Source organism: Gorilla gorilla, chromosome 4, assembly GCF_029281585.2.
Source record: "Gorilla gorilla gorilla isolate KB3781 chromosome 4, NHGRI_mGorGor1-v2.1_pri, whole genome shotgun sequence".
In the NCBI taxonomy this organism is placed as follows: Eukaryota; Metazoa; Chordata; class Mammalia; order Primates; family Hominidae; genus Gorilla; species Gorilla gorilla.
This window is the reverse complement of record NC_073228.2, coordinates 112,979,093-113,004,718: the sequence shown is the minus strand read 5'-3', so window position 1 is coordinate 113,004,718 and position 25,626 is coordinate 112,979,093. Positions and strand designations below refer to the sequence as shown.

Genomic DNA, 25,626 nt, shown 5'->3' with positions numbered 1-25,626 from the left:
ATTTAAGCTTTTAATCTAGTTGGCATTTTTTAAGTATGTAGAGTATGAGGTAAGAGTTTAAGCTCATTTCCCCCTCATATGGGTGAGCTAATCTCTCTGCACCGTATAATGAGTAGTCCATCTTTTCCCCACTGATCTGCAGTGCTGTCTTTGCAATGTATTAAATATTTGCATTTGTTTGGGTTTATTTTCGGTCTCTCTATTCTGGTCCATCTTCCTGCTTGTTCATCTCTGTGCTAATACCATACTCCAGCTTTATGGTAAGTCTCATCTCTTTAGGAGTGTCATTGCTATTCTTGATCCTTTGTTATTCCATACACATTTTAGAATCATCTTAATTTATATAAGGAATTCTAGACATTAAGAATTACATTTTATTTGTAGTCAATTTAAAAAGAATTGATATTTTTATAATATCTGAGTAAAAATACACAATATCTTTATAAACTCTAAGTAAAAATGTACAATATTTTTACAGTATCTGGGTATTCCTAGCCATGAAAAGATATGTCTCTCCATTTATATAATGGTCATCTTTAACGTTTTGAAAACTTTCTCCATAAAGGGCTTACATATCTTTCATTAGTTTATTCCAGAGTGTTTTATAGTTTTGGTTGCTATTGCAACCAAATTTTGAAATTTAAATTTTAAATAAAAATGGTATCTTACAAATACCATGTATCTTCTCCTTTGACTGGTATACAGAAAAATTTTTTTTTTTCATGTTGATCTTGTATCTAGAAATTTAGCTAAACTCTTATTCACTCTAATAATGTGTTAGTTTTCTGAGGTTCAAAATGTAAGCAATCATATTATCTGTGAATATGAAGTTTTCTTTCCAATTATTACACCTTATTCAGAATTTATTTTTCTTGTCTTTCTGTACTGGCTGGAGTTTCCAATACAAGAGTGGATAGAAATGGTGGTTGATGTTCCCTTTTCTTGTCCCTGATTTGTGTGTGTGTGTATGTGTGTGTGTGTGTGTGTGGTAGAGATGGGGTTTCACTATGTTGCCTAGGCTGGTGGTCTCCAACTCGTGGCCTCAAGCAATCCTCCTGCCTAAGCCTCCTGAGTAGCTGGGTTTATAGGCACAAGCGATCATGTGTGGCTCTTGGTCCTAATTTTAAAAGGGATGCTTCTAATGCTTCACTGTTGTGTCCAATGTTTGCTGTAGATTTTTGTAGATCTTTTTATAATTTTAAAGAAGTTACATTTCTCCCCTAGTTTTCTAAGTTTTTTTGATTGCCTGGCAGAATTTTATGTGTTTTCTTCCTTGTTCTGTTAATGTGCTAATTTATATTAATAACTCATAAAAATCATCCTTTTATTCTTAGAATAAATCTAATTCAAAATTGATATTTTATATATTTTATTCATTGCTGAGTTAACTTTTCCTTTACTTTGGGAGAAGTTCGTCTGTATTCATGATTAAGATTGGCTTGTAGTTTTTTGTATTTTCCTTGTACTTTGTTTTCAAAGTTATCTCATTAGATAGATTGAAGGGTCATTGTCATCTTTTTTTCTTTTTTTCTGGAAGAGTTTGCAAGAATTATCCGTCCCTTGGAAGCGTGGTGGATCACCTCCAAATCCTATACTTCTTGTCTGTTATTGTTTTTGTGGGAAGATTCTGGCTTCCTTATATAATTTTTTAAACTTTTCACTTTGAAATAATTATATATTTGCAAGAGGCTGCAAAGGAATGCACAGGGAAATCTGTGTGTTTCTCCTGGCCACCTCCAAGAATTTGACATGGGTACAACCATAGAGCTTATTCAAATTTCATTGGTTATACATGCACCCATTGATGTGTTTGTGTGCATGTAGCTCTATGAAGTTTTATCATGTGTAGCCTTGTGAAACCAGCACTATATTATGATACTGAACTGTACCATCAGCACAAGACTCTTTCATGTTACTCATTTATAGCCACTCTCACCCCTTCCCCATCTCTAGGTCCTGGCAATTGCTGATGTGTTCTCTATCTCTGTTGTTATTTCATCAATATTACATAAATTATGCAGTATTTATCCCTTTAAGATTGGCTTTTTTTTTCTTAGCATAGTTTTCTTTAGGTTCATCTTGTGTGTATCAATAGTTTATTGCTTTTTATTACCAAGTAGTATCTCATGGATATACCACAGTTAATGATTCACCTACTGAAGAACTTTTGGGTAGTTTCAAGTTTTTGGCTGTTTTGAAGAATGCTTCTATGAACATTTGTGTACAACTTTATGCATAAAAATAAATCTTCAATTCCCTGAAATAAGTGCTGTGGGAAGATTTTAGACTACTGATTTCAGTTCATTAATGGTTATAGAACTACTCTGAATGTGTATTTCTTCTTGAGTTTGCTTTGGTAAACTATATTTTTTCCTAGGAATATATCAATTTTTTTAAGTTTTCAAATTTATTGGCATAAAGTTCATAGTATTCATTTATTTCCTTTTCAATCACTGCTGTTTCTGTAGTTCTTTCTACCTTTTTTTTTTTTTTTTAAATTCCTAGTATGTTTTTTTTTTTTTCTTGGTAAATCTCATCAGAGGTTGGCCTTAAAGAACTAAGTCTTGGCTTCGTTAATCCTCTAGATTGTTTCTCTGTGTAAGCAATATATCAAATATGTCAACTTATGGGAAATACATTTTAAAACATTCTGATTTTTATCTTCTCCTGTTCCTTTAAAGTTTGTCCAGTTAAAGTCTTCCCCTGATTCTGGATAGAAATTCAGATAGGCCCCACGACTGAAGGTTTCTCAATCATGCCACTACTGACATTTTGGGTCAGATAATTCTTTGATGTGGGGTCTGATCTGTGCACTAGAGGGTGTTAAGTGGCATTCCTGTCTTCTGTCTACTAGATGCCAGTAGTACTCCCAGTAGTGACAGCAAAAATGTGTCTGCAGACATCGTCAGATGTACCCTGGGGGACAGAATGGCTCCCAGCTGAGGATCCGTGCCATGACTTGTGTTCAATCTTAGAAAATATAAAGTCATAGAATAACTTTTTTTCTGACCTTTTAAGTTAAATGCCAAATTCATTTTTCTGCCTTTTTCCTTTTCTAAAATAAGTACTCCTCATTGTTTGTTTTGGTTGTCAAGAGATCCAGTGCCATTTATTGCCTAATTGCAGTCATTAACATATTCCAGATACTTTTTTTTTTTTCGCTCTTTACAGTTAGATTTTAATTCTAATTCTCCTCTTTTACCTTATGATTAATCTTGTGAACGATCTCTGGTCTTCCCAATATAGACCAATGATTATATTCATGGAACATCTGCTTTGGGGTAAGAAACTGTGGTGTATACTGATAGAGGACTCATTTCAGACCAGGAGAAAGGGTGTGTCTGAGAGAGAAGAAAAGGAAGAATGGGAGGGAGCAGTGAAGCAAAGAGGGGTAGGGATGGTGCTGGAAGTCAGCTGGTCTCCTAGTTCTAAGTTTCTATATGCATTAGACCTGCACAGGGGAGCGGCTGGTATTAGTTTGACATGAAAAGAAGTTTAGGGGTTAACCTGGCTGGAGCAGACAGCTGCTCCCTCACTTTACTTTGTCGAGATGAAAAGTAATGCCAAAACAGGTAAGATGTCCCCATTGCTGGCATTCCCTGGAAGATGAATGAAGTGTGCAATCCTGGAGGAGAAAATAAAAGCCGCTTCTTACATTTTTGGCTGGCTGTGACAGGGTCTTCACTATTCTAAGGCTGTAAGACTGTGAACCTGGATGGGTCACCAGTGAGCAAATCCTTCACCTGCCCCACTAACTTCCTTTCATCAGGCTCATGTATCCTAAGTACCTTCCTCAGAGACCCGCTGTGCTGCATCACTGTCAGAATCATTCCTTGACATTTGGCAGGAGGACAAGAAGTGAGTGGCAGGCAGAGGGAAGGGCTCCAGGGGCTACTTGGGAAATCAGCTTGAGTTGAAATACCAACAGGCTTATTTATTGGCTTTTACCCAGGCTTAAAAGGAGACATTTTGTGAGTTTGTTTGTTTGTTTTCAGGAGAGGGAAAGGCCCTTCTGAATGTGGACTAAGACTAAGCCCTGCTGAAAGCTGGGAGACAGAGGCCCTAAGAGGGGAGGTTCTAAGGCTGTCAATACCTCAGCTTCCTATGACATTTGTTTTTCTATTAATTATTGGCATTTATATTGCTGTGATAGATCAATTAGCCCATCACCATGTCTAGTCCATTGACCTTATCATTTATCCTATGGTACCACTGGTTACCACAGGGAGGCTGCAAAAGAAACATTTATAATTTTGAATTACTTAAGTCCAGAGCTGGGGAAATATGAAAAAGCTTAGTTTGGATAATCAGCAGCACATTAGGTGAGGGAAACTTTAGGGAATTTTCCTTTTTCTCATCACTCTTGAATTTCAACAGCCATGTTGTATGAGGAAAGGAACAGAACCCATCCCATATAGTGCTGGTGTTTGGATATCTGAAATGACTCAAGAAGCCTTGGGAGATCACACAATCTCAAAGCTCGAAGGTGTCTTAGAGATCGTCATATTGGTCAGGATCTTTGGCTGCAGACAACAGAAATGGACTATGGATGACTTAGGTTAAAAAAAAAAAAAGGGAATTCGCTACAAGGCTGACATGGGCTCCAAAGTTAACGGGGAGGCTAGAGAATGAGGTTTGGGAATGGAAAAAACTAAGGGTGTCCTGGAGAGTTGGGTAGCAGGAATTACAGCAACACTTTCCTAGGGAGAATGGACTCTGCTTTAGTGAATGCTCTCAGGCTGTTCTTTGTCCTTCAAGTGTCAGCCCTGGGAGAAAGGATCCAATTGGATAAGTTTACAGACTAGTGAGAGTCCAACCAGGAATGAGATCCTGAGTTTCCCAGCTCCCAGCTTGGTGCTTGTTTCAACACCAGACAGCTTTGGAACCCAGCACCATCAGCCTTCCTTGGGCATAATCACAAGTCTGACCTAAGTGTGTGGGCCAGTCCACGCGTACCACCACATTTTGGAAGTTTGGAAAAGCACTTCATTTAGATTCAGTTTTTATTGAAGGGGCAACCATTGATGCTGTTAATAGAAACTAGTTCTTACATTAATGTGTGTGTGTGTGTGTGTGTGTGTGTTTTGTTTTTTGTTTTGTTTTGTTTTTTTGAGACGGAGTCTCGCTCTGTCTCCCAGGCTGGAGTGTAGTGGTGCGAACTCAGCTCACTGCAAGCTCTGCCTCCCTGGTTCACGCCATTCTCTTGCCTCAGCCTCCCGAGTAGCTGGGTTTACAGGCATCCGCCACCACGCCTGGCTAATTTCTTTTTGTATTTTTAGTAGAGACGGGGTTTCACCATCTTAGCCAGGATGGTCTCGATCTCCTGATCTCGTGATCCGCCCACCTTGGCCTCCCAAAGTGGTGGGATTACAGGCGTGAGCTACCGTGCCTGGCCCTTTTTTTTTTTTTTTTTAACAAGCAACATCACCATTTGCCTGAAGAAATCAGCTAGAAGGGGGAGTGTGAAACGAAGTATAGGACTTCAAACACCAAAAGAACTCCAGGATTTCAGAGATGCTATTTATTCATCTTGGGGAATGGGATTTCAGTCTGATAGCCAACCTTCTTTGGTGATGAATGTATCTCATCCTAATTAATTGAAGTCAGTGAAAGCACAGGTTGTCTAGGAGACTGTGCCAGATATCAAACCTGCTGGAGCAGAGGATGCAACTCTAGACAGACAATTACGAGCTATGGTGAAAATGAATTCATCAAGGGCCCAGAAGCACACAGCTCTGGGTAGGGTGCTGTGGAAGCAGGAGGGTTAAGAGGATTGTATGGATTCATTTTGTCTATCCTAAGGAGCTTGTGGCCTACCCCATGAACAGTAAACACGTGTGTTTTTGAGAAGCAGTGGAGGTTGACTCATCTAATCCAAGCTCAGGGATGAGGAGGGGGCTTGGTTTAATGTAAGGGAAGTGTATGTTGCCCAAAATCCATGTAAATAACAGCCGGCAGTTTTAGGAAGGTTACTGATTTGCCAACTGAAGGGTACCTAGAAGTTAAGCGATGGCTCTGTGACCAGCTCAGTCCTGTACAGGACAGGCAAGGATACACATCTGAACTGCTATAGGGTAGCAGGCTTCAGCCTCTGTTTCCAAACATCTCTCAGCCATCTTTCTCCCTCAAATCCTTGTGTTACGTCAAACAAATCTTGTTATGAAAAGCAAAAAAAAAAAAAAAAAAAAAAAACAAAAACAAAACAAACCCCAAAAACCCAAAAGTAAAACACAAAAATCCAGGCTAATAGCGAATCCACCCAGATAACTGGGACTTGAGCTCCATTACAGTTTTGATTTCTAAACAGGAAGCAGTGATTGGACTGTAAGCAACACACACCCATTATCATCAGAACTCACAAGCTTAATTACAGAGAAACTGAAAGCTAATAATTTTTATGCACTGTTATATCCCTAGGAGGCCAGTTACCATGGAAATCTTGCCTGCCTTTTCTTCCACTTGGAGCATATTTATATGGAAAAGGAAGAGAAATATAAACATGATGGAAAGATTAAATAAGACAAGGCACAGTTTGCTACAAATATTTTACATTTATTATAAGAATACAATAAAGAGGTTCTGCAGACACATGAGTGGTAACTGGTCTATTGGAAAAGAAAAGGCAATTAAAAAATGATCTAAGTTTACAAAAATGATGAATCATGCTTTAAAAATGTAGAAACAATTAAAAAATATCCTACAATGTTAGCCAAAGTTCAAAGTGTATTTCTTTTGAATGTAAAAACTAACAAATAAATAAGTGTTAAATACAGATCTGAGTAAAAATGATAAAAGATAGACAACCAACTGCTTTATATATTTAGCTTTCATCCATTTTTCAGACTTGTTTATAAAGCCAGATAAACCCGCCAAAGCCTTGTTTGTGTTTTACACTGAACTATCCAGAAGAAGCACCCTATTTCCAGTGTTTATCCACTTCACAAATACATTATCTTAAAACAACAAAAACGATTAAAGGTGCTTTAGCCTGACATTAAATGGACCATAAATCGGCAAACCACAGCAGTGCTTTACTCAAAATGCTGCTTGCAGGTGGAATGTCTTTACCAGAAGTGCCTGAGGGCCCCACTCCTACTCCATCATCTCAAACTCATCTATCAAAAGGAAAAGGAAGGAAGGTAGAAAAATCATATTTCCACAACCATTCACTATGAGAGCCCTAGACTAGAGGGCCACACACAGTCAAATGAATGGCATGGGCACCATTTGTACATTTTGTCTTGGCTTTCAATTTGCTTGGGTTCCTGAAGAAGTCAGGGCTGTTGCTGGAACGTTGACAACTTGATTTTATTCTTCCATTTTTTCATCTGGGCTTTCCCATATGGTTCTATGTCTATGACTTTATATAGTGTTCCAGTCTTTTAGGGCACTTGCCAGAAGAAGCCAGACAAAACCAAGAAAAAACACAAAGAAAACCATAACATAAAGCCAGCAGAATTTGCACCACCACCAGCCCCCACTATATTCATTCAGATGCTCAATTGGGCCATCTAACTTAATACATTTAAATGTAAATTTATGTAAAATCTATAGACGTCTGACTAAAGAAGCTGTTTCAGTGGGAAACCTCAATGCTCTGTAAAGAATGATGAACAGAAATGGCCCATAAATATGCTCCTGGCCACTGGTCCACATTGACAGTCTGATCATGTCACAGGATGCAACTGGGTAGCTCACATTTTGTATAGTAAAGTGAAACGCTCAGCAGGTGTAAGAGTTTCATGTCTTTGGCCACTTTGGTCATGGATTTGAAATAACCAAGACCCCTCTCGACCAGTTCCCCTTTATCTGTGATTTTGATTTGATGCTTAGAATCTATATTGGGGATTGAATTTAGAATCATAGGATTATAAAATTTACTTGTTATGGGAAATCAGATGAACCTTGTAGAACCAATCTCTTTGACACTAAAGCCAAAAATAGTGAATTCCATTGGAACATGTACATATTCTGTACACTGCAGGTATGAGAGGTCTAGAATCTAAGGTGGAATTATGACAAGTTCTTTTCTGTTGGACTGGTCTTCTGATTTGTTACTGAAGCAAAGCAATTCACATTGGCATGGCATGGGATAGACCTCCATAGCATCTTATAGTCTAAATACAAGCAACGTATTTTAAGTAAGGAGAAAATATTCAAAGTCCTATCAAGCATGGCTCTGGGCACCTTTCCCTCGGCATTTGCTTCCAACTATCTGGCATTTAAGAGCAGGCAGGCAAGTTTATTTCTACCAGGTCAAATTATTTGTAAAAGGGAAATTCCTACATAAGAGGGTGTGTTTATTTCTTTTGGGTTTAAAAATAAAAGCACGGACCGATGAGCTGGGAAAGACTGCCAGGCTGGTTCTTTTACCTAGGATCTCAGTAATACCAGATTCCAGATTCCCTCTCGGCCTCTAAGTCTCTGAATCCAGGTTAGAGGTCTGAACCCCCCCCCCCCCCCCACCAAATGGGGGGCATTTAGTTTTTTGTTTCATAAATACTGTCCAGGCAACTCAAAGAAGACACCAAGGTTATACTATTTGACAACAGCTATATGAAAAATGACTTTGGACTCTGTTTTCTTTCCTGCTCAGTTTTTTGCTGCTCCAGTGTATGAATTGAGATTTATTTTTTAAGGCCCTCTTACATTTATCCTGTGTTGCTCAGAACGCCGACGTTTCCCACTGATATCTGTCCTGTGCTTTCAAAAGAAGGTATGATCTTCTGGGATCAGATGAATTGCTTAAGTGGTTACAGTTTTTGCAAGGGTGTTCTAACTGATGACAGTGGGGTAAAGTGGTATTTCTATTGTCTTCTTTGGTTACAATTTGAATCTGGCTTCTTACTATGTCATTTTAGAATCTGCTTTGGATACTATTTACAACGTGCTTATTCTGATTCTTAGCAAATAGGAAAATAGGTGTGGTGTTTGGCTTTTCAGGAAGAATACTGCTTTGAGGAACTGCAGAGTACAGGTATTTTCATGCAATATGCTCTGGGGTCTGTATTTCTAGGTAGAATGACTTATTTTGAACTTAAGGCTTCATATTTGCTGCCCTCTTTTCTGAAGCTATGAAAAAACCCCTTAACATTACACAACTGAAATACTTTCAGACATTTGCTGCCAAGAGGAGTGTGAAGAAAACAACAAAAGGTATTGGCAATAGAACAGTGGAATGGAAGAACTGAGTATGTCCAGGAGTTTAAGATAAAGCTATTATTGCTAGTGTTTACACATCTCTTTAGTGGGTAGAGGAGGCCACCTGATCAGCTTACTTGGTCAAGTCAATAGGCTGCCTCCCAGGATACCTCCCAGGATACCTCTACTCACAGAAATCTTGCTGCGTTAGGAAAATCTCTCAAGAGCTTCTACTGATACTGTTACTCATCTAACAAGTGTGACCTGATCACCCTGTCTCCACATCTAGGACTCCAACCAGGTCTTTGAATTCTAACCTGCATCCATCATGGGGCTTATCACATACTGAGTGTGTAGCTGGCCTTGTTAAGTAGGTGCCTAGGAGTTCCTTAGAAGGCTAGGGGCCCCCAAGTACCTGAGGAGAAACTTTGATTGAAGCCAATTACAACATTATTCAATATAAGCTGATGATAAAGGCTTTACTATTTTGGTAAAGTAAAATCTTGAAAAACTAAAGGTGAGAAAAGGAAATAGTAATCAGAAGTCAAATACTGGAAAAACTAGCACCTGGTAGTATTCTCTGCACCTCATGTGGCAGATGTTCAAGAAAAACTTTCTGAATCAATACAGCTGAGCGAAAACATAACATTCCACTTCCAGCATCAACACTGTCACTTAGAATAGTTCATTATTTTGTAGAACACTTGCATCTTGCTAGCCTCAGTAATATCTGAGAAGATAGTTAGAAATTCAGGATTTGTATCTCTTAGAGTGAATTCCAAATATTCATTTGTTTTGAGGTTTTTACAAATTTGCTGACAAGAGGGAAGCTAAATCTGTCTTCGTGTCACAAACCTGAAAGACTTTTTCTTTATTAAAATTAAAAACAGGAGGTTCACAGCAATTTTCCTGAATGCTGGCTATCCTAGACATATGTGTGCCATTACTCAGCTTGCTACTGCTTAGGGAGAGGGTTGAACCACGGTTGTGTCTGAGGCCTCACAGAAAAACAGAGCAAGGGTAATTCTGATTAAACAATGGTTACCTCCTGAGATTATAGGGAGCGTAGGTAAAAATTAAACCAATGTCCAATTCAATGCCCTTTAAAAAAGTGTTGTAGAGACTTAAGAGGCACGCACTGTTTAAGGACACACAGCAGGAAGCTCCTCAAACCCTTTGTGAGGGTTAGTTTCCTTTATTGTTATTGCATTTATTGTTGGCTTTGGGTCATTTTACATTGGTGCTTTGTTACTGCCCTTCATTTCCTTTCAACCTTCCTTTCTGGATGTCTCTTTCTTTTTGTGTCTTACCTTAGGCACCCTGACTAGCTTTAGGATTTCTAGATTCCTTTCCCTCAAATGTTATTGAAGACAAGGAACATTGCTACTTGTATTCTTCCATTTCTCTGTTGAATACTATGTTTCCCCACAGTAGCTCTCATCATAGTGAGCTCCCTCTGTGGGTAACTCTAGGAGCCATTTAGTCAACGTTAGTCCAAAGGCGAAATAGGGTGGATCTAAGTGTAGTCTCATTTAGGAGACTTTAGCCCAGGTTAAGCCTCACTGTAACCAAAGATTTCTAATAACGTGTGGATAATCAGTGATCTTAGCTTAAGAAATATTAAATATAACCAAGGCAAATGTAAAGAAGCTTTGGGTAGTGTCTTTGAAAAACTGGAATACATATGTCCAAATGCATTAGTTGGGAAATAATGAATATAAGCATTTCCCAGAACACAATCATCTCTGAGCTGGGAATATAACACTGCTCCTAACACAAGGAGACGTATTTGGTTTACTCTTTGCTAAGGCCCACACACTGGAGATGACTGCTTTTGCTTTAGTTCTGCTGATCTTTTTTATTTTCCTTAGGACAGGATCTGGCCTTGTAGCATGTTCTTCTCAGGCTTCCTAATGACATTGTCCAAATCTTTGTTTCACTTTAATTTTTCCACACTCTGTGTGGGGGTGCATCATCCTGCCTTGGAGTAACTGGTTCCTCCCTCTTTTGCATTTGAATCTGCTGCCTCAGCACCTTATTAAATATACTGAAGCCTATGCTCATTACTTCTATGCAGTTTAAAGTGACTAAGAATCTAGCACACCAGGATTTTTCTGCCACCCAAAAATCTTAGTCTTTATTAAGTGGCTAAGTGATTCCTAATGCCTACACTAAAAGTTCAGAATTTAATTTCTGAATCGGTATGAGGCAGGAGGATGGTTTTTAATGGGGTAGTAAATATTTCATTAAATTGACTTACGGCTAAGGTATAGTTTATACACCTTCTGTAGGACAGCATTTTTTTTAAAGGGGAATTTTTGGGACTCTAAGAGTGTAGCAAAATCTCCTTCAAGTAGGTCATTCTTGGTACATGAAATCCTGACTTTTAAAATCAGTATCTTCATATGTGGTTTTGGATTCTTCCAAAATATAGTATTCAGACTTGATGTGAAACTAATCAAAATATAGAAAAATAAATGAAATTAAAATATTTAATGAATATCATTCTGATATGTATAAGCAAATCAGAGTTAGTCATAAAAGAAGTAACACTATTTTGATGGTAAACTTTCACACTGACTTAGTAGTATAATGGAAATGTAATATAAACTCATTTGCATACAAAATCTGATTCCATTTAATTAAGATATTAATACCTAAAGAAAACATGTCTTTTCCAATTGTCTGTCTCTCTGCTGCTTATTTTGCACTGTTCTGTTTTGTGGGAGGGTCTGGCTTCCTAAATGCAAAAGCAAGTCTTGCAGTGACTCACAGCACTAACCAGGGCAGCCAATTTTGTTGATAAGAAACATCTAAAAGATCAATGATAAAGGGAGTATACGTAAAAAGAAGAGGGCTGAGGCAAACAATGCTTTTTCAGAAAATATCAAACTTCAAAAGATGCATGGCCATTAAACAGTGTACACAGTATACTAAGTAAGGTTTTCAGGTACATTCCTACATCTGATGACTCACCAGAATTAATTATAAAGTGGTGTGACTGAAATAACCCTGAACAACTGTGACTTACTTATGATTCAGATATTTGTATTGTTACATTATAATTTATTTGGATTGTTGCATTTTAATTTTTGTTTATCCCACTACAAGGTCCTCAGTGGGTGGCGTATGTTGTAACTAAAACACTTTCTTCCTGACATAATCTAACACTAGTATTGTGAAGCCATAGTTATTTTGTGGTACTAGCCAATCTTCACAAAAGTTATATGGGAAAACTGAACTGAATATAATATAGATAGAAAAACCAAATTATGGTTTAAAGGAAATTAAAACTATTTCAATTACAAAACATTTTTTCTTCTCAAAATAATCCTAAAATGAAAAACAATTGTGAAATGTGCACTGAAAATATCTAACACAATTAGGCTCCTGGTCTATACTTATCTGCTAATAAGATGTTTCAGTAATATCGTATTTGTAATAAAACAGTGAATTATGAAAGGAGAATTTTATTGCCCACATTAAATTTGGGAGATAAAAGAGAAACAATTACATGAGACCTTTCACTGGAGACCTCTCACTGGAGACCTCATGGCAGGACAGGCTGAAATAAAGCTTCAGTTTCTGAAGTTTAAACAAAACCTGTCAATTTTATTTTCCCAGAAGAGAAAGAATATGTTGGCTTTGGCCTTAGATTACATGGAATGCAAAATTAATTTTAGGTTTCACATGTTGGTAATAAATGTAAATTTAACAGTGAAAAATTTCTTTCCTTGTGAAATGATGAACAACCTAAACTGTCTCATAAAGGCCCCTTAGTGATTCAAGGTAGAGAGACACCAGTGAGACACAGACTGCTTGTGTTTACCTCCCCCCATTTTAATAAATTTAAGGACTTATGAGAGGAACTATGCAGTAGTAAGAATATATATATATCTTGAATAATCCATAACAACACAAAGATTTGTGACTGGACTAATTACATCCGGACCAGAAGAAATTTTGGTTACAACTCTTTTCTTACTAAACAAATCACAGGATTTTGTACATTTCTGAATCTTCCTTTCCCTACATCAACTTGCACATTCTGAACAGTATGTTCGTGCTTCCTGGGCATGGATTAGCCTCCTAAAGTATATAATTCCAATAATTATCAGTGACAGAAGGGATGAATAAATTATGCTTCAAGCACAACAAAATTAACGGTGAAAAACTGTTTGTGTAAGTTTTTCTTAATGCATGTGACTATATTAAATTTAATATTCTATATGACTGAGAGACTCCCAATAAGTTATTAATCCTGAACTATACCACTGCCTGCTTTAGGACAAAGAATAACATGGAATTTAAATGCTACACATGTCACGATGTTTTGAAAAGCTTTTTAAATTTAAGCACAGAGTAATGATGTGAACTGCAAATTCTAACAGCCTGGATAAGTGAAATATCAATGCTGTGTTCATTCTTAACACCAGAATGTCAGGATTAAGCTTTAGGTCTTGTTCATAAAACTAAAGCCAAAACCATCATTCTCTCTCCTTGCTGAGAGCTTAGCATGAAGCCACTATGTGATGGGAGGCTGTTTTCTTTAAACAGACAAAGAATATTACAGAGATTCACTTAGAAATACTAAAAAAAAAGGGTAGGAATATCCCATTTTACTCTTACTTTTGAAGGTTGGTAAGTGCCTCAATACCATAGCACTTCTGAGTTTGCGCTTTGATTTACCATAGTACGTGCCATCAAAAGAAATTTCCCTTTAGTCTGAATGTACTAATCATTAAGTAATGTATGTATGAAATCTGCAAGGAGACTGAAATGTTAGATACAAGTCACTTTTCTCTTCAGTATTATCTTTCATACTCTAAAGTACTGGTGTGAATTCTGTGCGATGGTACAGGCAGCAAACAAACAGCTGGAGAGGGCAGGAGGAATTTTCTGTCCCTAAGCTCTTCCAGTGAATGCAGACCAAATAATCACTAAGGTAATGTTTACCAGGACACAGGCCTGAGAACTTACTTATAAAAGGCTTCCAGAACATATTTAGCCCTGAGCATGACCATCTTCTATATATGTATTTATCCTGAGAGGCAACTATATACAGATCATGGGGTAAGTAAGTTCTCTAGATAAGAGTTAAGATACAGAATCCTAGTTTTAACTGAGTTACATTTTATTCACATGAGACATCTTCAGCACTCTGCTTGCATACCTGTCAGCTAATGGTAAGAATGTCCAGGGGGCAGTATAATGGTCAATGAAGGTGAAAGTAGAAATGGGAGGGCTGTCCCTATGTCATATTTCTCATTAATATTCACCTGACTTCTAGACTGTCTACTTCATTCACATCTGTTTTGCACCTTGGTGGTGTGTGTGTGCGTGCATGTACACACGTGAATGTGTTGGTGAACTAGAATCATGAAATTCTGACAGCTCTAAAAACTGGTACAAATAAAGGAAATTACATTTTGGAATGCCCCCTCTAAGCTGAAAGTATGCTGTTATTTCTGTGGATTTGTGCTTTGCAGTTTCTCTCAAAATTTTTGTTGCCATTATGAGGACTCTATGAACTCCTGAAACTTTTCTTAGGACCTTTCTGGTAAATTTAGACCATAAAATAGAATACGTATTATGTGTTTTTAGAATAGAATATGTGAATGTTTGTTTAGATGTTTAGAAAGGCATAACTCTGATAAGGTGGTTTTATATTTTCACTTTCTTCTTTACTCTGATATAATCATTCTTTAGCTGCTCTTTTCTCCAGCCCACCCTCCTGTTCAAATCTGTTTCTTGCTTCACAGCTCTCTGTAACATCCTTGCAAAGCAACTGCCTCAACTCTGACGACGTTTCATGCGTTGTGTGTGTGTCTTTTTTTTTTTGGTAGAGACAGGGTTTCACCATGCAAGCCGGCTGGTCTCGAACTCCTGACCTCAGGTGATCCGCCTGCCTCGGCCTCCCAAAGGAGGGAGGGGGCTGGGCACTGTGGCTCACGCCTGTAATCCCATGCCTGGGATTACAGGCATGAGCCACCGTGCCCGACCTACGTGCATTGTTTTCTGATGCCCAGACAAAGGAGGAGGAAAATGACAACCTTACAAATAATGTAGGAGCATGATGATTCTTACATTGGGCTTATACCTGGCAAGAAAGAAAAGAAAAACCTCAGGAGGTCCAAATAATTCCCAATATAAAATTCTGTTTACAAATATAATCTTGCTTTGGCAGAGGAGAAAGCCAGCTGTGGTTGGAACATGTCCTGCAAACATGGCATTACCAATGCTGTTTATAGCACCGAGTAGGGTCTGTGGCATAGAATGGCAGCCTACAAACTGTGCCTGAAGTAGAAACAAGGTGTGAAAAGGATAGATCTTTTATCCTTCACACACTTAGAAGCCTGTGCTTTTCTATTTGCAATGGCCTGAAATGGTAGGATTGCTATGGTTAGCTAAGAAAGCCCTTGGTAGGACTGCCTATTTCTTTAACAAATTTGCCTTTGACTTTTTACAAGTGGAACATACTTTTAAAACACCCAGTTAATAAAAAATAATGGTAGAAGACTGTCGAAGGTAATGTGGTATAAACTCATTGTTAATGAGAACAATAATGTTACTCTGCTGGAGGACAGAGTCCTGAAGGCTGAGTTTGGCGCCATCCTGTCACTATGTGAGTTTTCTCTTGATGATAGTGAGCTCTTTCTGAAGTTCACTGAACTTAGGGCGATTTTCAGGTTTATAATCCCAACACTTCATCATGATTTTGGAAATATCCTCTGGACAGTGCTGGGGAGCTGACATCCGGTATCCTGAAGACCCAAGAGGAGAACAGAATTTAGAATGGAGGTAAGACACAAAATGTTCACACGGGCATTATGCAGTTATTAACTTTTGGTACCTTATGTTGTAGTTATATGGAAACAAAACATCCATTTCTGGGGAGGCTGAGTTTTTATTTTCTACAGGTGATGCAGAATTCAATATTACAGAGTCTTAGACTTCTAATTCAAAGAACATTTTTTATTTGTTCATTTCTCAGAAAGTCTGATGTAAGATACATACAAATGCATATTTTAGTTGCTCTAAGTATTCACTTTCAGAATTAGATCCTGTGAACAGTTTTAAAAAATCATCTGTACAACCTATGTTTTTCAAGATGAAGAGAAGATGAGGATTTTATAAATGTGAATTCAATAGGGAAATAAAAATGAATATGAGTCATATTCTTTTACCGTCTGTTGGTTGGCAGTATTTCAGCAGTGCATTGGGTAGTGTGTAAAGGTAGGAGAAGGTAGAAAGGAAGTTAGAAAGGCATCTTCCTTCATCCACTTCTACAACCATGCCCCTCACTGGGGCCCAGACATTAGGGCACAGTATTTTATCACGAGCTTTCTTTTTGTCGAGACTGTACGCTACACAAGTGCATGCAAGCCTGTCACCATTACTTAGTTATTCCCATCTATGGTCTAGGAACCCCAAAGGGTTTCTTCAGAAGTGCTACAATGTTGTCACATTCTCAAAAACTTCCTGAAGACTAACTGCATTTCAATTTGGAATATTATTTAAAAGGAGGTTTATCTGGCATAGAATACAAGAGTTTGAGAAACACTACCCTATTTCTCTTAACGACAGTGAACAGCACAATCCTGCAGCTGTCATGCCAGACAGGGAAAGGGTGGAAGAAAAGCCTATATACCTCTCTCTAGCATTGAAATCCTTCAAAGTGTGTGTTTGGATAAAGAGCAGAGATGTTAGATAAATCTGCTTCTGAACCCCAGAGACGGTCTCATAACACAACCAAACAGTATTTAACAAACACATCCCTCCTCAAGAAGACACACTATAAGCACTGCCTACCCCTGGGGCTGGACATGAACACTAACAATGAATGTATTCTAACAATGAATGTATTTGGCTCACCTCTTTCTACTTGCTCTCTTGCTTGTTGATTTGTCATTCCAGGGTACGGACAAACCCCTAAGCTGAAGGTCTCCCAGAGAAGGATGCCAAAGCTCCACACGTCACTCTCTGAACTGTATCTCCCTGGAAGGGGAACAACAACCATAACCACATGAGGCACAGTAGACAAGTAGGTGACCCTTCCTGGTTATGTATGTCTGTGTCAGTCATGCACCACATAATGATGTTTGGTCAATGATGGAGCACATATATGACAGTGGTCCCATTATAATGGAGCTAAAAAATTCCTATTGCCTAGTGATGTGGTAGCCATGGTAATGTCATAGTATAACACATTACCTTTTCTATGTCTAGATACACAAAAACTTACCCTTGTGTTAAAATGACCTGTAGTATTCAATACAGTAACATGCTATATAGGTTTGTAGCCTAGATGTGTACTTGGTTTCTGTAAGTATACCCTATGATCATGGAATGATGAAACTGCGTAATGACGCATTTCTCAGAGTGTATCCCTGTCATTAAGCGATACATGACTGTATTTAAACTTACCAAATGAATTCGACATGCAGTCTTCCTATTCTCTTTACTGGTTTTACATTCCAGGTCTAGTAATATTACCAATTAAATAAATATTCTTCAGGCTGCTAGTTTAATCAAACTAGCCTCCAAATCACTCTCCCTCACCCCAAGAATAAATATTCAGCCAGTGTGCAAGCTTACTTTCTCTGTGGTATCTGAATGAGACAGATGGTTTATATTAAAAAGATAGATATACGTTTTTACGTTATCAATCCTAGGAGATTAACCAAGTTGGATTCCTGCAATTTTGTCTTATGCCTACTTCGTTTTCTTTCCATTAAAATTACAAACACACTTAAAGCAATTAGGAAAGTTTCTTCATTTTTTCACTCATTGCTGTTTACAGATGTTCTTACATGCTTAAAGGTCTCATTTTCTCTGATAGTTTCATTTACGAAAAATATTTATGTGTGTTTTAAACAGTGGATTTTAAACAGTGGAAATTAACATAGCTGGCTAACAAAAACGTCTTTAAATTACATGGTGCCTTGTTTTGTTGAAATACCTAGGTGCATCTGTTTTACTGAGCTACATGAGCTAAGCTCTTAGAATTTTTTTGGTAGTCTCCTAGAGAAGCACAAAGATGATATAAACCAGCACAAGGTATCTTCTGGAGATGGACGTGGAATAAAGGAGGGGAAGCAGATCAGTTTTTTCCAATCTCCAGCCTCTCCAAGAAGCTAAGAGTTTCCAAGATGTTCCCAACATATTTGTATTTTTTACTTTTACATATACTATCATAACTAAACTCCATTTACAGTGGTGTTAAAGATTTCTTAAGTTATTTCATTTTCTATCCCTCATGTGGTTTCCTGTCTTAACTCTGCCACTGCAGGATTTATAAATGCTCCTCCTCCAAAACTGTCATGCTACTTTAAAACAGGATGGCCTGTCTTAAAAAAAGAAAAAAAAGTACTTAGTGAAAACCAGAGTATGCCTGCTATAATAACTGCTCTGACATCAGAGTGGGGTTGTACTAACTGATTATCAGCTCCAGCTGTGTGAAGTAGTGTCCTTCTTAGTAATTATGGACATTTTTGGGTGGAAGATTAATTTTCTTGTCTGCCTATCATTTCATGCTTGGCATTCAATAATTTAATACTTTTCATGGAAGTCATTCTATGGCTACAAGTTAAGACTAATTCTTTAAGAAAATGTAGGTTATACAGACTCATATCTTATTTTGTAAGATAATATCTGGGCAGAGATCAATAAAGACATATTACATATAAACCAAGATCACACTCTGGAAGTAAAAGCTTATAAGCTAGCTCTGAAACCTGGATCTTTGAACCTGGTTTTGTTGGGTAATTTTAACAGACCAAGAGTAACTTACAATTGTATAGCATTTTGCTACTTTTCTATGTCTCACTTGATCTTCACAATACTCTAAATACTCTATAGGGAAAAGGTCCTATTGTTCTTATCTTACAAACTGATGGCTTGCCAGGGTCACGCAGCTAATGGCATGGGAAACCTGCTCACTAAAAATTCTGCCTCCCTCCCATTTCACAGTACTTAGTTACATCATGCTAATATAACTAATTAAAGGATATATCAGCCCCAAATACCCAGGTGACAAAAGGAAAATTTCTGTTCAATAATTGATGATAAATAGATGATTTATGATTTCTTAGTTGGAGATCAGTATTCTATTTTCCCCTTATAAAAACAGTACCTTTGGTGACAGCTGTGACTAAGGACGGTAGCAATATATGCCAAACAGGCGTTGAGTATTCTACCATTTTGTATTTTTTTTTAAAGTATATGAGAGAGACACATACAAAAAGATTTCTCAGCCACTTATGAGAAGAGTATGAGACTGTATCAAGAGTATTTTCATCTAGGAAGGAAAATGATGTGGCTAGCAAGAGGGCTGGGAAGGCCCTTTAGTATTGCTTGATTTTTTTTTTTTAAAGCCAAATATACAAAAACAAACAACACTTACGATAACGCAGTGACAACAGGTTTAATTCTATGCCCCACCCCCCACTTTTCTTGAGACAGGGTCTCGCTCTGTTGCCCAGGCTGGCGTGTAGTGGCATGATCATGGCTCTGTGGCCCTAAGACAGTTTCAGAGAGGTTCCTTGGACTGGAGGTTTCTTTCATCCACCCGGAACCCATACTACATGGGAGATTTGAGTGTTTCACCTATTCTGAGTGAGACAAGAGTGAAGAAAGAGTATATACTGCTTTCATATATGAAAGAAGTATTGGATTGGGCACGGTAGCTCACGCCTGTAATCCCAGCACCTTGGAAGGCCAAGGCGGGTGGATCACCAGAGGTCAGGAGTTCAAGACCAGCCTGACCAATATGGTAAAACGCTGTCCTGTCTCTACTAAAAGTACAAAAATTAGCTGGGCGTGGTGGTGGGCACCTGTAGTCCCAGCTACTGGGGAGGCTGAGACAGGAGAATTGCTTGAACCCAGGAGGCAGAGGTTGCCGCGAGCCTAGATCGTGCTGCTGCGCTCCAGCCTGGGCAACAGAGCAAAACTCCATCTCAAAAAAAAAACACGCTAGGATTTAGAGTCAGTCTTCAGTAATTGTAGTCTGTGGGAACTAAACTTCTCTGGGTTGCTAGGAGAAGGCTTGTAGAGTCTTTCAGGAACTCTCTCATTGGACTGGGTATTAAATACTATAAAGGTCTCCTATATCAAAATCTCTCCTTCCTTGTCATCTAAATTGTTCCACGTTTCATAAAATTTACTAAAGTCTACTAAAAAAGTCCCTCACTGTAGATCAAGGATCTTCAGAGACTGGGCGCAATGGCTCATGCCTGCAGTCCCAGCTACTCCGGAGGATGAGGTGGGAGGACTGCTTGAGCCCTGGAGGTTGAGGCTGCAGTGAGCCATGATTATGCCGCCGCACTCCAGCCCAGGTGACAAAGTAAGACCCTGTCTCAATTAAAAAAAATCTTTAGACTTGACTTGTCCTTATTACTTACTTAAAATGCTTTGGGTCTGGCTGTTAGATATATCCAGAATTGAAACTTTAATTTGTAAATACAACACTTTAGTCAGCTTGAAATTCAAAAAATACACCGTGATCAAGAGGCAGAATTTTACTTGGCAAAATTGTTTAAGAGTAAGAGGACTTTTAAAGGCTATATAACACAGAGAATCTGGCAAACAGAGTTAAGAGCAAATTCTAGAGTTGGATTTTACTGGTAAGACTTTAAGGACTCCCAAGCCCAGTTACAGCTTCCTTAGTGCTTGAAAATGTCTTCTCATCTAACAAAAACCTTTGTGTAAATATTGAGTATTATAATCTATCTTTTATCCTGTGATCATCCCCCTTAGTAATATAATCTGCCCCTAGAGTTAATAACAACAATCACCCCAGAGAGGAATCACTATGGAAAATAGCAGCTCTGCCATTTTTTCTAGATTCTAAGGAATAGTGGAACTGGCTTGCAATCACTAGAAAGCTCATAAGAAAGAACCTCTCTTGCTGACACGCTGAAAGACAAACGAAGGGTGAGGGTTAGCATCTGTGGTAGCTGGGTCAGCCCCAATCAACTTCCAAACCAATTACATTCAAAAGCTTTATCTGGAAAACATTTGGTGGTTCCTCAAAAAGTTAAACATAAAATTACCATATGACTTCTAGTATATACCCAGAATAATTGAAACCTGCCCAAATATACAAAAATGGATAAATGAATGGTTGTATATCCATACAATGGATTATTCAGTCCTAAAAAGGAATGAAGTACTGATACATGATACATGATGGATGAACCTCAAAAATCTTACGCTAAGTAAAATAAGCCAGACACAAGATATCGCATACCGTATAATTCCATTTGTATGAAATTCCCAGAATAGGTAAATCCACAGAAATAAAAGGCAGATTGGTGGCTACTAGGGGACAACGGAACGGAAGAATGGGAGGAGGATGCTTATTGGTGACAGGGTTTTATTTTGGAGTGATGAAAATGTTTTGAAACTAGAGGTACTGGTTATACAACATTGTGAACTGTACTAAATGCCAATGATTGTTCACTTTAAAGTAATTAATTTTATGGTATGTGAATTTCACCTCAATTTTTTAAAAAAGCTTTCTCTAATTTAGGAATTAAATTAAGGCATTTATAAATGCTTTACAAATTAGTTTCCATAATGAGGTAATTTTTCATTTTAAATCAACAAAGAATCATTTTACATTTTTATTCAAAACATACCATACCCATTCACCAATCCATGGCTCACATGCTGCTTCCCTTAATGAAAATATAATTTCTAATTCTATTTAAAGCACACTTTTTTTTCTCTTAAATTCTTGAGTTGTCATTCATCTTGTTATGGCCCATTTCATCCCAACCACAGATAATGCAAGTTATATTTATTTCCAATTACAATGACGCATAAAAATTCAAGTGAAAAAAAATCCCTGCTGTTTTAAAATGTAATTCCCATCTCCTTCTTTGCTCAAGATTTATATCAGTTCCACAGACTGAGATGCTAAGAAACCATGTCGATTTCAGAGTGAGAAACTAAAGAACTGATTGACTTAATATTTTAGGAACCTAACATCAGATGAGGTTATTGGACCAATTATAAGACATTCGAAAGAAATGGTCCAGAGCCACAGCAACGCTTACTCTGTATAATCTATTACAAAGTCATTTTTTTGGTATAAAAACTCTTTCTCAGATGTATAGTCATATTTAAAAGTACTTATATCTACCTTTTTAATATAGCAATGTTACATATACAAATCTGATCAATAATTTCAACAAATTAAAAGGTATGAAATTGACTTATTTGTGTTGATCCTCAAATCATTCTAACTTGCATTCTGTGCTACCCCTGTAAATATTGCTTGTGAATGTTTTATGCTGATGCTGTTCATTTTTACCATCAAAAAAAAAATGTGGTCTATTCTTACCATAATTAAGAGCTTCCGGTGCTGTCCATTTAATGGGAATCTGCTTTAAGCCAGAAGATGAATACACTCCACCATCCTCTTGACGAGACATTCCAAAGTCACTGATTTTCAGAACATTATTTTCACCTACCAGGCAGTTTCTTGCAGCAAGGTCCCTAGGTTACAGTAAGACACAGAAAACGCCTATTAAAACAAATTGAAAGCCACTTTCACATTTATGATTTCCACACTTTGCATTTTTACATTTGCAATGTATTTATAATGAGGTTAAGAATGCTTGTGATTTACCAGTCCTCATCTTTTCTGTCATAGGTAAAAAACATCCATGAGAACATATGCATATGGAAGAGGCCACATGCTAGTTTTCTAGGTACCACATATATTTCCATTTAAATAGAAAAACACCGATTCTAGCTTTAAAAGAGAAAATTACAGAGAAGAGGCTAAGCAAACTTGGCATTATTTCTCCTTTGGCTTTCCTAGAGCAGCATTGTCCAATAAAGTAGCCATCTGTCACATGTGCTACTGGACACCTGCAATGTGGCTAGTGTGACCAAGAAACTGAATTTTTCATTTTATATACTTTTAGTTACATTAAATAGCTGCATGTGCCTAGTAGATACTGAGTAGACTCTGATAGACAATTCTTAGGGCTTCCCAAAGGTTGGAAAGTGGCTGAGGTACCAGAGAGGTTGGCAACTCTTTTTCTGCTGCATCTGGCCCCGTCTATCTCTCGCCCACCTCATCTTGTCCAGTCTCCCTATCATTTACTATATCCCATCCATACTGGGCTTCTTTTTGTCCCCAAATGCAGGACGAGTTCCCTAAATGAGGCAAGCTTGTTTGCACTGTATACCCTTTGCACTTAGCTGTTCCCCTTTGCCTCCAGTGTTCTTCCAGTTTTGCATAGCTGGCTCCTCTTCATTCATTCTTAGCCCAAACGCTCTCTCTTCAGAGAGTTCTTTCCTGACCACTCTAATCTTCCACAGTATTTCTGGTGGGGAGGACATTCATTAACCAAATTCATATACAGCCATCCCTTGGGATCCATGATTGGTTCCAGGACCCCCCCTCAGATACCAAAATCCAAAGATGCTCAAATCCCTGATATAAAATGGTGTAGATTTGCATATGCACATGATCCTATATATTTTAAATCATCTCTAGATTACTTATAACACATAATACATTGTAAATGCTATGTAATAGTTGTTATATTTAGGGAATGATGACAAGGAAGTTTGTATGTTTAGTACAGACACAACTATCCATTTAAAAAAAAAATCTCTGGATGGTTGAATCCACAGATGTGGAACTTACAGATACAGTCATATACAAAAATAACAAATAACCAAGTGGAGCTTGTCCTAGTAACACAAGGTTGGTTTAACATTTTAAAAGTAATCGATGTTATTCACTTGAGTAACAGAACATAGGAGGGAAAAACTTGATCATTCCAACTGATGCAGAAAAAGCATTGGACAAATATTCAAACCCATTGGTAAAACTCAACAATCTAGAAATATTAAGGAATTTATTTAACCTGACAAAGGGCATACACAAAAACTTAAATCCCTAACATTACACACTTAAATGGTGAAAGGCTAAATTTTTTTCTATTGAGGTCAAAGCAAGGATACCTGTTTTCATCACTTCTAGTCAAAGGGTTCTCTTGGAAACAATTTTACTACTTTTCTGATATCTGCCTCTCAATTTCGTGTTTTCTCTTATGTCTTTTTCAATTTGAAAATCTGATGTTTTTTACACAGAATATCTTTGGGAATGTTTATAACAAGAACTAGAATTAATGATTTACAAGGCTGCAAAAATACACAAAGTATTCTTGTAAGCAGCAAACAACTGGAAAATAAATTCCATTTACAGTAGTTCCAATAAGGCAAATATCTAAAAATAAATCTAACAAAAGACAAGTCCTTTATACTACCAAACCTGACTGAAAAAAATCATGTGAATATTAATTAAAAAATATGTGAATATTAATATGGCAATTCTTCCCAAATTAATGTATAGATTTAATGCACTCACAACCAAAATTTCTGGCTGATGTGTTGTAGAACTAGATAAATGGAGTCTAAAATGTATATGGAAATGAGGGGCTCTACAATAAAGTAATTTTAAGAAAGGTGTACAAAGCTGTAGGACTTACCTAACCTGATTTCAAATCCCACTAGAAAGCTACAGTTCTCAATACAGTTTAGCATTGGTAGAAATGTTTGTAGCTCAATTGAATAGAACAGAGAGGATCTAGAAACAGACCCACATATGTATAGTCAACTAATTTTTTTGGCAGAGGTACAAAGGCAATATAGTATGCACCTCCCAACTCTAGTCAGTGGGCCAAATGCCATCATCCTTGTTCAGAATGAGTTTTCAGTCACTGCAACACTTTAGTCGTGTATAGGATTTCATTATTAGTACTTTCTTCAGAGTAATATCTATGTTTTATAGCTACATACACTTCTGTTGTCATAACTATCTTCATTGCATCACCAGTTTAGAGATTTGTCCTCTGAAATGAGGATTACAGTTCTATGAGAGGCCAATCTAAAACTAATTTAGAGATACCTCAATTCAGTGTAAATAAAATTTCAATAACATTTACAGAAAATGCTACTTCCTTTGGGCTGCATTAAGTTCAAGTGAGTGGAAATGGGATCGTTTTGAGATAATTTATGCATTAAATAAAACCTTAGGCCTTTAGGCCATAAGCATGCACTGCATACTCAGTTTGCAAATATTCTAATAAGTATTAAAGGAGACAGAAAAAAGGATATGGTGTCTGGGCTAAGAAGCCAACAATCTAATTTGGGAGATAAGGCAATCATACACCTTTCTTCCTCCTTTTCTCTCTATTCTCTTCCTTATTAAGCCTACTATTGCCCAGTTCTGAGTCACACTTTGGGAGACACACTAGTACTCCCAGCCTCTTCACACATAAAACTGCTAGAGAACAATCAGTGTGAACCTGTGTGTTATAGACTGCAAATCCTACATGAATTCAGAGGTGAGAAATCTCATAATAGGCTGGTGTTGTCATTCACCTGAGGTATCAGAGACAGCTATATCTCACCACATGCAGAGGGATATAACAGCAAATGCTGCTCACTGCCAAAAGG

At 37.6% G+C, this 25,626-nt stretch overlaps 1 protein-coding gene across 8 annotated transcripts in view; it reads right to left on the bottom strand.

Moving 5' to 3' along the window:
* Positions 1–6,531: 6,531 nt before the first annotated feature.
* FER (FER tyrosine kinase) overlaps positions 6,532–25,626 on the bottom strand; it is a 448,497-nt gene continuing 429,402 nt past the window's right edge. For all 8 annotated transcript variants that reach the window (XM_055387411.2, XM_055387413.2, XM_055387409.2 and 5 more), the window contains 3 exons: positions 22,490–22,644; positions 17,017–17,139; positions 6,532–15,905 (listed from right to left, as the gene is read on the bottom strand). In XM_055387411.2, the coding sequence (XP_055243386.1) occupies positions 15,763–15,905; positions 17,017–17,139; positions 22,490–22,644 (421 nt within the window). In that variant the 3' untranslated portion in view covers positions 6,532–15,762. The remainder of the gene's footprint in view (positions 15,906–17,016; positions 17,140–22,489; positions 22,645–25,626) is intronic.